This window comes from Centroberyx affinis, unplaced genomic scaffold, assembly GCF_046629955.1.
Source record: "Centroberyx affinis isolate AG114_WGS23_722 - 3 ecotype Tasmania unplaced genomic scaffold, CSIRO-AGI_Caff_v1 ptg009883l_1, whole genome shotgun sequence".
In the NCBI taxonomy this organism is placed as follows: domain Eukaryota; kingdom Metazoa; phylum Chordata; class Actinopteri; order Beryciformes; family Berycidae; genus Centroberyx; species Centroberyx affinis.
In genome coordinates, this window is record NW_027284669.1 from 1,263 (window position 1) to 16,876 (window position 15,614).

Sequence of the window (15,614 nt, forward strand, 5' to 3'; positions counted from 1 at the left end):
AGCGACAGAGAGAGAGAGAGCGAGATACATAGAAAGAGAGCGAGAGAGAGAGAGAGAGAGTGAGTGACAGAGAGAGAGAGCGAGCGAGATACAGAGAGAGAGAGCGAGAGACAGAGAGAGAGTGAGCGACAGAGAGAGAGAGAGAGCGAGATACAGAGAGAGAGAGAGCGAGAGACAGAGAGAGAGTGAGCGACAGAGAGAGAGAGCGAGCGAGATACAGAGAGAGAGCGAGAGACAGAGAGAGAGTGAGCGACAGAGAGAGAGCGAGTGAGATACAGAGAAAGAGAGCGAGAGAGAGAGTGAGCGACAGAGAGAGAGAGCGAGTGAGATACAGAGAGAGCGAGCGAGATACAGAGAGAGAGCGAGAGACAGAGAGAGAGTGAGCGACAGAGAGAGAGCGAGTGAGATACAGAGAAAGAGAGCGAGAGAGAGAGTGAGCGACAGAGAGAGAGAGCGAGTGAGATACAGAGAGAGTGAGCGACAGAGAGAGAGAGTGAGCGACAGAGAGAGCGAGCGAGATACAGAGAAAGAGAGCGAGAGAGAGAGAGAGAGTGAGCGACAGAGAGAGAGAGCGAGCGAGATACAGAGAGAGAGAGAGCGAGAGACAGAGAGAGAGTGAGCGGCAGAGAGAGCGAGCGAGATACAGAAAGAGAGCAAGAGAGAGAGAGTGAGCGACAGAGAGAGAGCGAGCGAGATACAGAGAAAGAGAGCGAGAGAGAGAGAGAGTGAGCGACAGAGAGAGTGAGCGACAGAGAGAGCGAGCGAGATACAGAGAAAGAGAGCGAGAGAGAGAGAGAGTGAGAGACAGAGAGAGAGTGAGCGACAGAGAGAGAGATACAGAGAAAGAGAGCGAGAGACAGAGAGAGAGTGAGCGACAGAGAGAGAGAGAGATACAGAGAAAGAGAGCGAGAGACAGAGAGAGAGTGAGCGACAGAGAGAGAGAGAGATACAGAGAAAGAGAGCGAGAGACAGAGAGAGAGTGAGCGACAGAGAGAGAGATACAGAGAAAGAGAGCGAGAGACAGAGAGAGAGTGAGCGACAGAGAGAGAGAGAGATACAGAGAAAGAGAGCGAGAGACAGAGAGAGAGTGAGCGACAGAGAGAGAGATACAGAGAAAGAGAGCGAGAGACAGAGAGAGAGTGAGCGACAGAGAGAGAGAGAGATACAGAGAAAGAGAGCGAGAGACAGAGAGAGAGTGAGCGACAGAGAGAGAGAGATACAGAGAAAGAGAGCGAGAGACAGAGAGAGAGTGAGCGACAGAGAGAGAGAGAGATACAGAGAAAGAGAGCGAGAGACAGAGAGAGAGTGGGCGACAGAGAGAGAGAGATACAGAGAAAGAGAGCAAGAGACAGAGAGAGAGTGAGCGGCAGAGAGAGAGAGAGATACAGAGAAAGAGAGCAAGAGACAGAGAGAGAGTGAGCGACAGAGAGAGATACAGAGAAAGAGAGCAAGAGACAGAGAGAGAGTGAGCGGCAGAGAGAGAGAGAGATACAGAGAAAGAGAGCGAGAGAGAGATCCCGCAGAGCAGTTAGGAGCTGAGTGAATCAATGCTCTACACACAGTTCTACTATTAAATAGTGGAAAAAAAATATATTGTGGCGGTCAGTGCTGATATTGTGGCGGGCCGCAACATTGTATTGCACTTTTTCTACCAAACTTTAGGCATTCATTTTTATATGATATATGAAAGAAGTACAGTAAGTCAGTCACACATTCTCAGCCTAGATGACTAAACATAGATCAAGGTCTGCTTACTTCTAATTGGAGTTTTTACAGCCAGGAGAAATATCCTTCAGCAAAATCCATTACAGTATCATGAAACTGTCTGAGACTGACTGAGCTCCACTGACTAAATCTTGACTAAAACAAAACAAAAAAAAGACTAAAATGTGACTTCAAACCAACTACAATTTTCAGTAAGCGACTAAGACTAAAACTAAATTTAAAATTCTTGTCAAAATTAACACTGGTGTGTGTGTGTGTGTGTGTGTGAGATACCTGTATCTCTATGTGTCTAGGGTTGTCTATGAACTTCTCAATGAGCAGCCTGTCATCTCCAAAGCTGGATGCTGCCTCCTGGGACGAGAACCGAAAACCCTCCCTGGAACAACAACACACACACACACACACACACACACACACAAAGAGATGGAGAGATGGAGAGATGCAAGGAAAAGTTACTTTGTATTTTAAAAAAAAACTCAAAAAGACAGAAGGAGAGGTGGAGAGAGAAAGACACAGAGAGAGAAAGAGAAATACAGAAAAAGAAAAAACAGACAAGAAAAGCAAGAGCTATACAAATGAAGTGTGAGATACAAGGCAGAGAAAGAGGAAAGAGACAGGAAGAGAAAACATGGAGAGAGGGTGAGCAAGATAAACAAATGGAGAGAGTGATAAAAAAGACAGAGGGAGAGAATACCTCGTCTCCTCTTCATTCCAGGCAATCCTCATTCCTTTTCCTCCTCCTCCCGCCGACGCTTTGATCATCACCGGGTAACCTAGCAACAACACAGCTGTCAGTCACCACTAGGGTTGCAAAGGGGTGGAAAATTTCCGGTAAATTTCCGGAAAGTTTCCGGTAAATTTCCATGGGAAGTTAAGCTGGGGAATTTTGGAAATATTCCAAATTGGAAACTTTCCATGGGAATTATGGGAATTTATGGGAATTTATGGGAATTTATGGGAATTAACTGGGAATTGAGGGTGATTTAATGGAAAGGTATCATATCCAAGCATAAATATTTGTTTTGTTATAAGCAGACATCCATCCAAAATAATACAATTAAAACAGATTTATTTGTAAGTAGAACTTTATCAAGTGTTAAATATTTTATTGAACAATCAATTATTTAATTGAAGAACAAAAACATGAATGTTGAGTTAAATATTACTCATCCCCCCGACCCAACCCATTCAAAAATTAACAAAAATGCACAGGAATGCACAGTGCATGTAGGGGGCGTGGTCTCAATAGCCCTGCAGTAAGCAGTGTGCTATGTGTGCATGTGATTGAGGAATAGCATAGATATTCAACTGTACTTGCATGATATCTGGTTGTTTTAGTCAGGATTATGCTAAAATATATTTTCCCCAACTATATTTAAGTTCCCTATTAAGAGCATAACTTCAATTTCGTAAATTCCTGGTTTATTCCCGTTAATTCCCATAAATTCCCGTTAATTCCCATGGAAAGTTTCCAACTTTGAAAATTCCCGGAATTTTGCAACCCTCACCACTGGGTAACCTGGCAACAACACAACTGTCAGTGATCACTGGGTAACCTGGCAACAACACAACTGTCAGTGATCACTGGGTAACCTGGCAACAACACAACTGTCAGTGATCACTGGGTAACCTGGCAACAACACAACTGTCAGTGATCACTGGGTAACCTGGCAACAAGACAACTGTCAGTGATCAGTAGGTAACCTGGCAACAAGACAACTGTCAGTGATCAGTAGGTAACCTGGCAACAAGACAACTGTCAGTGATCAGTAGGTAACCTGGCAACAAGACAACTGTCAGTGATCAGTAGGTAACCTGGCAACAAGACAACTGTCAGTGATCAGTAGGTAACCTGGCAACAAGACAACTGTCAGTGATCACTGGGTAACCTGGCAACAACACAACTGTCAGTGATCACTGGGTAACCTGGCAACAAGACAACTGTCAGTGATCTGTAGGTAACCTGGCAACAAGACAACCGTCAGTGATCACCGGGTAACCTGGCAACAAGACAACTGTCAGTGATCACCGGGTAACCTGGCAACAAGACAACTGTCAGTGATCTGTAGGTAACCTGGCAACAAGACAACCGTCAGTGATCACCGGGTAACCTGGCAACAACACAACTGTCAGTGATCTGTAGGTAACCTGGCAACAAGACAACCGTCAGTGATCACCGGGTAACCTGGCAACAACACAACCGTCAGTGATCACTGGGTAAACTGGCAACAACACAACCATCAGTGATCACCGGGTAACCTGGCAACAAGACAACCATCAGTGATCACTGGGTAACCTGGCAACAACACAACCATCAGTGATCACTGGGTAACCTGGCAACAAGACAACCATCAGTGATCACTGGGTAACCTGGCAACAACACAACAGCCTACACATATTTCTGCACATATCTCTGTGTGTGAGCTGGTACATATTCCTGCACATGACCTAGAAATTCATGGACACGACTTCAAGCTGCATAGCTCTACACTGAATGAATTAATTGCATTTTTTATCAGAATCGATTGGCATGGTGGCAAATACTAGGAAAATTAGGGAAAATAAGATAATTTGTCCTTTAATATCTCCCTTGGCCAACTGAAGAGGGAGGGGATCCTCTGAGTAGTAGACTCCTACACTGAAGAACTGGGTGGGGGTCTGGTCTGTCACACACACCAACACGCACACACACACATTCAGCGTCTAGATAAGTGACTACTTACCAATATCCTGTGCAATCTTCACAGCTTCCTCAACAGTCTGAGGCAGAGAGAGTTATGGTTACTGACAACACAGACTTTCTACTGAACGAGTCTATTGTCTTTCTTTCCAGTGTCTTATACACATCTGCATCGCATCTGAGCTACTGAGACTTAAGACTGGTGTGTGCTGTGACTGGCCCCGGCCCCTAGAGGGAGCAGTTGGCCTTAGCCTTTACACTAGGACCATAAACTGCACAGACTGTGATAAGGTTCTTGAATCAATCAAGCACAGAGCGGTTGCCCCAAGTTTTCAGTGATGTGCTCTATAATGCCTCCAACAGGGTTCCTACACATTTTCAATTAAAACATTCCATACTTTTTCCAGACCTTGATTTGTTTTGAAGATTTTGTCTGGTGTTCAATATGATTTACGCAGATAGACATCTTGCCCCTGCTAACTAGGTCATATCACTGTATAGATGAAGATTGTTCTTCACAGAGACAAATATCACAATATGTGAGATGATTGGCAGGGTTCCTACACGGTTTCCATTTTAAAATTCCAGATTTTTCCCAGACCCTATGTTCTTGACTGGATTTGATTTTGGTGGGTATTTGATATAATGCATGCTGACAGCGGCTGGGTAATAAGAGCGTCCCTCTATCTGAACATTATTCTTCACATCAACAAAAACTGTGGACTCAAAGTGGCTCTACAACAACATAAAAGCTAGAATTATGTGTGTATCGGACCTGAACCGCAACATTTTCCATACTTTTCCAGACATTTTTTTCAAATTCCCAAACTGTTCAAGACCTGGAAATGATCAAATTCATTTTTAATACTTTTCCAGACTTTCCAGACCTGCGTAGGAACCCTGCTCCAAGAAACTATGATGTGGGTTATCATTAGCTAACAGCAAATGCTGCTGTTACCCTATGAGGAGGGAATGTGATACCGTATAGATCCCTAGAGAACTCTGCATGTGTGTGTGTGTGTGCGTGTGTGTGTGTGTGTGTACTAGGTGTTGAAGCTAAAACAAACAGGAGAGGATACCAGGGGTGGGGAGAGGGAGAGGCATCAGATAAGTCTTAGAAGTTTTTAATGGAGACGGTTTCAAAATGAGGCAAAAAAATGGCAAATGTCACACAACTCAAGTATGTCACATTACACAAATAAATGCAGCTTGAAAAATATAAACTAAAAAATATGTAACAAAATTTGTGCACAAATGCTTTTCATTAACATGTCACAATTTCTACATAGTAACATTTTTAAATATAAATGTCGAGATTTTCCACACAAACATGCCCGTTTATGTAGCTTAACCACATTCGCACTTCTTAAAACTTATTTGTGAATTGGCATGTTCGCATTTTTGGTTGTAATTTTATTTGTGAATCTCCTCCGCCTCCGAAATTTACCAGAATAAGACTACCAGTTCAGGCGTACACCCTTCAAAGTAAAAGCGCGAAAGCTTGAACGTGTAAAAATATAGATTGAAACTAATAAAATAGAAATATATTTATTCACAAATTTATGAAATGTATTCACGAATTTGCATAAAAAACACTGTTACAAGTCAGTTTACATTTTTTCAAATCATAGGCTACAGATATATACTGCATTTATTTGTGTTTTAAATGTTTGTGTGGCATGTTTTTTGCTCCTTTTGAACCAGAAAATATCTATACATAGATCGCTTATGGAGATCAAATTGATATTTTGAATTGTGTTTGAATGTCTGCACGTAAAAAATATGTGCGCATGGGTTTGGATATTGCTGTGCGAGTCTGCCTGCTTATGTGAGTCACAGAGATGCATGTTTTTCCTCTTGCTGGATACATTGCATTGCCCTGTGCGTGTGCAGGTGTGTGTGTGTGTGTGTGTGTGTGTGTGTGCGTGTGTGAACATACCTTTACGACTCCATCGAAGCCTGGTATGGTGTTGACCTTGGCAGCCTTGGCGATCAGCTTGCTCTCTATCTTGTCTCCCATTGCCTGGATAGCGTGGGTGTCCGGGCCAATGAACATCACCCCCTCTGCTGCCTAGCAACACCAACGCAACATAATAATCGCTAAATAAAATCTGCACTATGACGAGATAATATCATCTTTCATTTTTGCTTTCTATGTTAACAGAAACACTATCATAGCTCTGTTTTAGCTCTTGTTTTCATGAAGCTGAATAATCTACTGGAATCTACTGGAAATAATTCAGCCCACACTTGAGTTTGTGCCCAATTTTCTACATAGAGATGCTGTTGGAAAAAAACACAGATCCATTCTTTTTATCATTTTGCATCAGGCAGCTTCACAGAAAAATACTAAATACACACACACACACACCTGAACTCCCTCCATTTGACTGAGTAATAGCAGCTTACTTCTAATACGGGGGGAAGCTAATGATGATCCCAAAAGAGATAATCAGTACTGCTGCCACCATGTTATTGGTGACATCAAAATGTACCCATAATGCTGAGTTTGACAGTGAAAACCACAAGTAAAAGCAGTACAATGTTTCCATGACTTCTTTTTTTTTTGTTCATTCATGACCATGGCATTCAAGGTAAGTTAGCTAACTTACCTAGATAGCTATGGGCCAGTACGGCTAGTTTGAACCTGTTTCTTTGGCTCCGCCCACTTGAGGTTTAACTCAACCAATGAGATTATTTCTGCCGCCAGAGTAGCAAATGTTTGCAGAAATAAACTCCAACCTGTGCCTCTTCACCAGGCTTCTCATCATCAGAGTATGAGCTTACCCAGGTTATTCTAACCAAGTTATGATGTTTACATGTTGACCCAAAACCAGGTTAGTGAGAAACAGAATCCACCCCCCTCCCCCAATCGTATGGTAACAGACTAAAGCAAAATTAGAGAATTTTTTTTTTAAGTGTAACCAGTTAGAATCTGGTCTGCTGCAGCTTTCTTCAAAGCCAGATGTGAATAAAACATTTACACTACTCTCAATTGGGCCTTTTTGTGTTATTGTTGTGGCTGGATATAACTTCCTGGCCGTTACATTCTGCTCTTGCCTCAGGCCAATCACAAGCCAAGCTGAATGTCTGTTGTTGCTGTTATTGCTATGCAGATTTGAGCCCCAATCAGTGCTAATATAGCACAATTAAAGTGAATGGGCCCAGCAGTTCCCATACAGGACAATGAGCAGCAGACATCTGACCAGCGCTAATTCTGCTGATTCCATCAGGAAGTGTGGAAATGAAGCCAAACACACCGGCCTGGGGGAAAGATGCCAACAATACCTGCTCACATCAAACAAGCCATCTGCAAATCACCTCTCATGTATGAGAAGGTTGCTTTCAGGTCAATGTTATGATAAAAACACTTTACAGAGAAATATACAGTATATACTCACACACTGGCTACATTTCTAGATCTGATACACCCACATATTCAATATATGTATTCTATATTACCTGCATCTTTTTCAAATGTGTTGAAGGCTAATTCAACACCAACATTCAATGTTATTTAAAATAAATCCTTGAATATAGTGAAAATACTATTTACACGTGGTTTCTAAGTAGGGCTGGGCAATATGGTTGAAATCAATATCATGATAATCATAAGGATTCTTCTCGATATCAATATATATCACGATATGGTTCATGTATGCAAAATCACGTTAAATAATCAAATTTAATGTTCATCTCATTGAACCGAATGGTAATGTTAGGTTTGGTGTCAAACAAAACAGAAATATTCAAATAATATTCCTACCATACTTCATTTTATCAGAGTTTATAAGTAAAATTTGCTTGTCATCATCAATTTAGACAGCAGAAATGTGTGTCACAATATCAAAATATCTTCATATCATCACAATATGATTCCACTGAAACATGATAAACGATAATATTGAATTATTGCCCAGCCCTATTTCTAAGATTCACAAATGTGAATGAAGTTTTGTGAAATTAAAAAAAACAAAAAAAATTCAGAAATCTTCTTGCACTATTATTCCGTAGGAAGTGGGGGAAAACCACACATGCACCCCACCAATCAAGCTGAAGTTTCCTATAGCCAATCAGAGCAAGAGTTTGTAATAGCCAATCAATGAGCAGCATAATTCTCTTTTGACCTTTCAATGTTGGCAAGTGCAGGTGGAGTGGGAGCCTATGTGAGCCATGGCAAATGTGCAAGTGAGTAGCATCCAATTCGGTATTAACATATATCAAATAAATATCCTTAATTTAAGCATCCATATTGAGTTGTGGAATAAAGCTTTAAGTTGTAACATAACAATTGGTGGACTGTGTTCTGGTTTAGTTAGTTAAGTTTGCCTGTAGTTGCTCAAATCTTACAGGAAACTCCAGTTTGATTGGTGGGTGCAGGTGCAGATTTCCCTCCACTTCCCACAGAATAACAATGCCAAAAAAGATTTGTGTCTCTGCACCACTGACAAATTTCAAAAATCTGTGACTCAAAATACAGGTTTTGTACTTGTGAAACAACAGTGTGCATTTGTGGATATACATTTACACATGTGAGTTTGTCTGCTGATCTTCAATCACCAAGTGTATGTGTTTTTTTCATGCCACAAAACTCACATTTGTGAATCCTAGAAAACACGTGAAAATAGTATTTGCGCTATAATCACTCCACAGTTTAACCACTGAATCACCTGAAAATGAACAGTGGAGTAATAATGATACACAATATCTATGAAAAGCCAATATCAGTGCACCAATATATCTGACTCCCCCAAACACACAACCAGGACTACTACTACTACTATTACTAAAAGTTTAGTTTAGATTGTTTTTATTACATGTTGTGTTGTACAGGGTTCCTACACATTTTCAATTAAAATATTCCAAACTTTTTCCAGACCTTGATTTGTTTTGAAGATTTTGTCTGGTGTTCAATATGATTTACGCAGATAGACATCTTGCCCCTGCTAACTAGGTCATATCACTGTATAGATGAAGATTGTTCTTCACAGAGACAAATATCACAATATGTGAGATGATTGGCAGGGTTCCTACACGGTTTCCATTTTCAAATTCCAGATTTTTCCCAGACCCTATGTTCTTGACCGGATTTGATTTTGGTGGGTATTTGATATAATGCATGCTGACAGCGGCTGGGTAATAAGAGCGTCCCTCTATCTGAACATTATTCTTCACATCAACAAAACCTGTGGACTCAAAGTGGCTCTACAACAACATAGAAGCTAGAATTATGTGTGTATCGGACATGAAACGCAACATTTTCCATACTTTTCCAGACATTTTTTCAAATTCCCAAACTATTCCAAGACCTGGAAATGATCAAATTCATTTTTAATACTTTTCCAGACCCGCGCTACACTTCACTACACCGCATGTTTTCCTCACCGCAAGATTCTCAGTCAGGATCTAAAATGGACTTCTGGTGGGTTATAATACGCTTTCAGGAGAGATTCCTACTCTCACACAAGCTCCTGAGTTGAAAATGTTATAAAAAGTCCATGCAATAAACAGACTGAGCATGAAAAGTATATATTTCTATGATGCAAACCTCTCTGTCTCTCTGTCCTCTACCACTAGTTATATTATTATCACACTCCAGCACCCCCGCCGCCATCCTTCTTCTCTATTCAGCTCCAGGCTCTTTCTCATGCTAAGAGGGTCCTTACCCCCAATCTACCCCCGACACGCTCGTACCCCCCCCCTCCTCCGGCCCCGGGGCAATGCATGAGAGTTGGGGTGGGGGGGGGGTGGCGTTTGCAATGCATAAAGCTGCACTAACTGTCCCCCCGCTGTCTCACACACTGGGGGTCTATTCAGCTGCTAATGTTATGACATCTCCATTTCCACACACACACACAAGGCCCTTGATGGCCCACTCACACACACACACACACACGGGCCGCTGATGGGACATACACACTCTCACACACGCGGCTAAAGCCCCAATCCTAACAGTGACCCGACTGACTTGCACTATGTGTATGTATGTTAAAGTCACAATGAAATGAAAAATGACATTCTCACCATGCCAATTCTCTGCATCATAATGTACATCTATATAACAATAAAAACTAATCAATAATCTAATCCTCCAAAACCCTGTTCAGGGCATTTGTCTTATTTTATTGCTTTCTTGTGTTTTGGCACACACTTTTATTTAAAGTTCCATCTGTTTCTCTTATGTTTTTTTTTTTGTTTTTTTTAGTTGTACCTGTTTATCTCTTGTATTACCTTTTATTCCTATTTTTTTTTTTTTTTGGCACACACTTTTATGTAAAGTTCGATCTGTTTTTAATTGTATCTCTGTTTGTTTGTGTGTTTTTAGTTGTACCTGTTTATCTCTTGTATTACCTTTTATTCTTATTTTTTATTAAAAAAAATTCGGCACACACTTTTATGCTAAGTTCCATCTGTTTTTAAATTGTATCTCTGTTTGTTTGTGTGTTTTTAGATGTACCCGTTTACTTCATATATTACCTTTCATTCCTATTTTCTATTATATATATTTTTTTAATTTATTTTTATTTTTCTATCATTCGTTGTGGTAGTTTCACATCACTGCTTTTGGGTTTTATTGTATGTAAAGCACTTTGTAAACATTGTTTTTAGAAAAGTGCTATACAAATAAAAGTTATTATTTTCCAACTCCGCCTTGACTAAATATCACTGAATGTAAAAAATCAGAACGACTAGCTATGAATCAAAATGAAACTTGATGAAAAAATAAACCTGTATTACAAGTTTTTAAAAAAAAATAACACCTCTAATAACTGTATTTAACACATTTCAATACGTTTTAATGCCTCAAATTTAGATCATTTCAAACTTTCTGAAATGTTTAAGACCTGCAGTTACCCTGTTATGCAAATTATGGCTTGTCAGTGTATTTTGCTGAGTTTGTGCTCTGTCCACCAAGTCAACAAGGCAACTTCCTGGTATATGTCAACATAGCTGGCGATTAAACTTGATTCAGATTTTTGGTAAATGGGATCTCGGCAAAATGTTGCATCCAGGTTTAAGCGAGCTAGTCAATTCAGTACCGGCTTTAACTGGGACCATGGTGTGTTGTTTTAGACTATCTGTGTGTCTTTATCTACACTCTTCAAAATCCTTTTCACTTCTTATCAGTGCAATCTTTTGGAGGTGACTCTTGTTTTAAGATATCACATTTTTCACCTTGACAATCACTCACACCTCTAACGTCACAGATAAGAACAGTGTGTGTGTGTGTGCGTGTGAAAAGAGAGAAACAGTGTGTATGAAAGTGTGTGTGTTACTTACCAGTCGCCTGGCAAACTCTTTGTTTTCAGATAGAAAGCCGTAGCCAGGATGAACCTTCACAGAGAGAGAGAGAGAGAAACAGCATCTCTTCATATTGTTTGTTACTATGGCTTACAAAGAAACAGCTATAGAGGGCTTTCACCCTCTGGCAGCCATGTTGGAGGTCCCCAGTTCTTGGGCTGAGAAGAACTGACTGTGTTTCTAAACATACAACATGACCATCTCATCACTATTGAATATACATGGTTTCTGTGCAGTTTTTGACTGAGAACTGATTCCACCACTGATACATCTGATTGATTTTGTTTAGACAATGTCAGCTTGTCAACTGGCCCAGTGATTCTCAACCTTTTTCATATAAGGGACCCCTAATTCCGTACACATTAGGGCCATGGACCTCCATTTAATCTGAGAATATTTTTATTCTTAGATATGATTTTGTCCAGAATTCCATGACTATCTGTATTGTAGGTAGAGAGATAACAGAGAAACTATGATCAAAACAGTCATTCTTCTACATTCTCTAATTGTGTTAACTTCTTATAAATGAAATAATGCTGAAGTTTAACAATTCATCAATTTGCTGTGGGACCGCCTGGAACCCTCTCAAGGACCGCTGGCGGTCCCCGGACCCCACGTTGAGAACCACTGAACTAGCCAACTAACTAACTAACAACTAACTAGTATCTGACAAATCAAACATATGGTAGTATATAAATAATAATAATAAAATATCACTTGAAAATAATGAATTAGCTAATAATCAGGTTAAAAAAAGGACAAACATTTACAATGGAAAGAAAAATTAACTAAGTAAATAAAATGAATAGAAAAAATAAAATACAATCACAACATAGAGCAGTGTACAGCACACATTCCTCACAATAGATTAGTTATTTTCACTGTAACTTCACACTTCCAATGCCTCTTCAATGTCACCATTTTTAACAAATTCCAAAAACATCTCCCAGGTGTTATAAAACTCAGAAGCTTTCTTCCTAACTATATAAGTGAGTTTCTCAAGAGCCAAACTTGATGTTAATTATCTCGCATTTTGATCAAATTGGGAGCCCCCCCCCCCCAGGAATCTCCACTTTGGTTTTGAAAATCGTCCCCGTTTCTGGACTCTCGAGTAGAGATGCACCGATTGCAATTTCTTGGCCGATTCCGATTTCCGATTTTTTAAAAGTCTGACCTGCCGATTCCGATTTTGGCCGATTCCGATTTTCTTTCTAAGAACTATAATTGACAGCACACACAAACATTTTTGTAACTTTTCTTTAATTGAAAATTAAAATTCAATTGTATGTTCATAATAAAACATTGACTATTAATAACTTACATTTTCTCCAAAACTGCACCAGGTTACAGGACCTTCTCTCACTCTCACTCAAACAAATCTCAAAATAAAAAAGTGCTCCAGGTTACTGGACAGAGCTTTTTTGAACAAATAAAATCCAAATGAAAATGAATTGCAGTATATCCCACTTAATACTTTCCCGAAAGAAAACAGGTGCAACAGATCTATATAACAACACACGGACTATTACTATTATGGACTATTATACAACAGGTAGTTCCGACCAAGCAATCTGATTGATCAACTAGACATTTAGAACGTGATCAAATCAGCATGACAGCACACCTAGCCGTGCTCATCACTAAATATTACTCTGCCATATATTATCATACAATATATTTAAATATAACGCTACGTTAACTCTGTTCAGCCTTGATGTTACCAGACGCTCTGCCATCCATCAGCTGTGCCGGTGAGTCGGTGACACGGCGCTACTAGCTTAAAAATACATGTGAAGTTCGCGGACATAGTAGCTAAATCTGTCCATGGAAAAAATATTTTTTTCAGCAGATATCTTAGTTACAACAAGATTGAGCTAGCAAGGCAGTTTTGTGTTTATATGTGTGGTATTTATTCAGTTTGGGAAATCCCGCGATCTCTAGAAAGCATTAGCTCAAGTTGGCTGGGTGACTCAACAGGGACTAGAACTCGTCTCTGTTGCTAGGTTGTTACTAAGGCTCCGCCTACTTGCTGGAGTAGTAAACTAGGTTCCATTACATAGGAGTCTACTGACGTGACTGATTGTTTTCCAGTTATTAGTCAGACCTCATGTATTTCCAGGGAAACGGAGATAACACTAGCAAACGTTTTTTATTTTGAGAGCGAATTGCCCCACAATATGAATACATTTTGTTTGTATCTTTTATTTTGTTGGTAACTGTTGTATAATCGCAATATTACACCCGAGGGTGAGCTTTACCGTGATTATTGGCACGACAGTGATGCGGTCAGGACCGAGGCGCTTGCGCCGAGGTCCGTAAGCATCACGGTAACGCACACCCTCTCGTGTAATATTGCTTAATTACAGCGGAGTTTTTACTGTTGTCTTAAATTTGACCGGCACAGAATCGGATATATGAGACTGATCGGCCGGTCACCGGTCATGGCCGATCAGCTGAAAACCGCCGATTCCGGTCACCGGCCGATCGATCGGTGCATCTCTACTCTCGAGGTTGGCAAGCATGAATATTATAGTTTTATTGTACAAATTCTTACAGCTTGTGCTCCAGTTGATCTGATGGCATCCATAATAGCGTCCATGTTGAGGTAGCTCTTATTGGTGGGGGCAGGGCCGACACACACCGCCTCGTCAGCCATCTTTACATGGACCTGAAGACACACACACACACACAGTTAAATCAGCTTCACTTTTTGATACACACCACCTCATCAGGTATTGTGACAGAGACTCAGATGCACACACTGCTTTAGACACATACTAAACCTTGCATAGAATAATTTGCAAATATGTTTATAATGGCCACAAAACTTCACTAACTGTGTGGTCTGAATGATACAACCACCAGGTACACACACACACACACACACACACACACCTCCTCAATCCCCCATGCTGGGTGAGTGACAGACATTGTCACCACAAGGACAAATTCCATGGGATTAACATAAGCATCTGGATCAACAAGATGGCAAAGTGTGTGTGTGTGTGTGTGTGTGTGTTGTTGCAGGGGGATGGGTACATATCACTAGACCACTTGGCCTTCAGCTTGCTTTTCCATAGAAGTGCTAAAAAGGGGGCGTCCAGCCTTCACTCCTTACTGTATAGTTGTACTAAGTGCTATTTTACATATTCACTGGCTACATCCAAAGTGATGTAGAGCAGTGCTTCTCAACCTTTTTCATATCAAGGACCCCTAATTTAGTCCACATTAGGGCCACAAACCCCCCATTTGACGAGATTTTGTCTATTGGACCCAAATCTGAGAATATTTTTATTGTTAGATATGATTTTGTCCAGAATTCCATGACTATCTGTGTTGTAGGTAGAGAGATAAGAAAATAGTCAAAATAGTCATTGTTCTACATTCTGTAATTGAGTTAAGTTCTTGTAAATTAAATAATGCTGAAGTTTAATAATTCATCAATTGCTGGGGACCCCCTGGAACCCCCTCTTGGTCCCCGGACCACAGGTTGAGAACCACTGATGTAGAGCACAATCCGTTACTAACAGTGTGGAGGCAAGAGTTTTAAAGACGATTCTTCTCTCTGTTCTTCTCCCTCTACTAGTTACTATTTCTTTAAGTCTTCCTAACATGACATAGCTCTAAGCCTATGTATGTGTGTGTTTGGGGGGGGGGGGGGGGGGGGGGGTTGAGTGGGTTCAAGACTGGAGACTTGGACTTTGGTCTTGGTTTGATATTTGGTCGGTCCAGTCTAACCCTGGCAACTGCCAATGGGAGGTAAGCTCAAGGAGGAAAAGAATTAGAATGAACAGTAAGAGAAGTCTATCAATTTTTTTAACCTTTTGCTGCATTTATAGGCAGACTACTGCACAAGCAACAATATTACGTAGATATCAGGGCTTGTCACCTGGTGTGAAAACCTTTC

General features: G+C 40.6%; 1 protein-coding gene across 1 annotated transcript; it reads right to left on the reverse strand.

Annotated features, from left to right (window-relative positions):
* Window positions 1-1,998: 1,998 nt before the first annotated feature.
* LOC139640590 (propionyl-CoA carboxylase alpha chain, mitochondrial-like) lies at window positions 1,999-14,363 on the reverse strand (the record flags this gene model as incomplete). The annotated part of the gene is made up of 6 exons (XM_071514762.1): window positions 14,262-14,363; window positions 11,687-11,740; window positions 6,345-6,476; window positions 4,449-4,485; window positions 2,420-2,498; window positions 1,999-2,101 (listed from the first exon to the last, which is right to left on the reverse strand). Coding segments are annotated over exons 1-6 (507 nt in total), but the record flags the coding sequence as incomplete, so codon positions are not given.
* Between the last annotated feature and the right edge of the window lie 1,251 nt (window positions 14,364-15,614).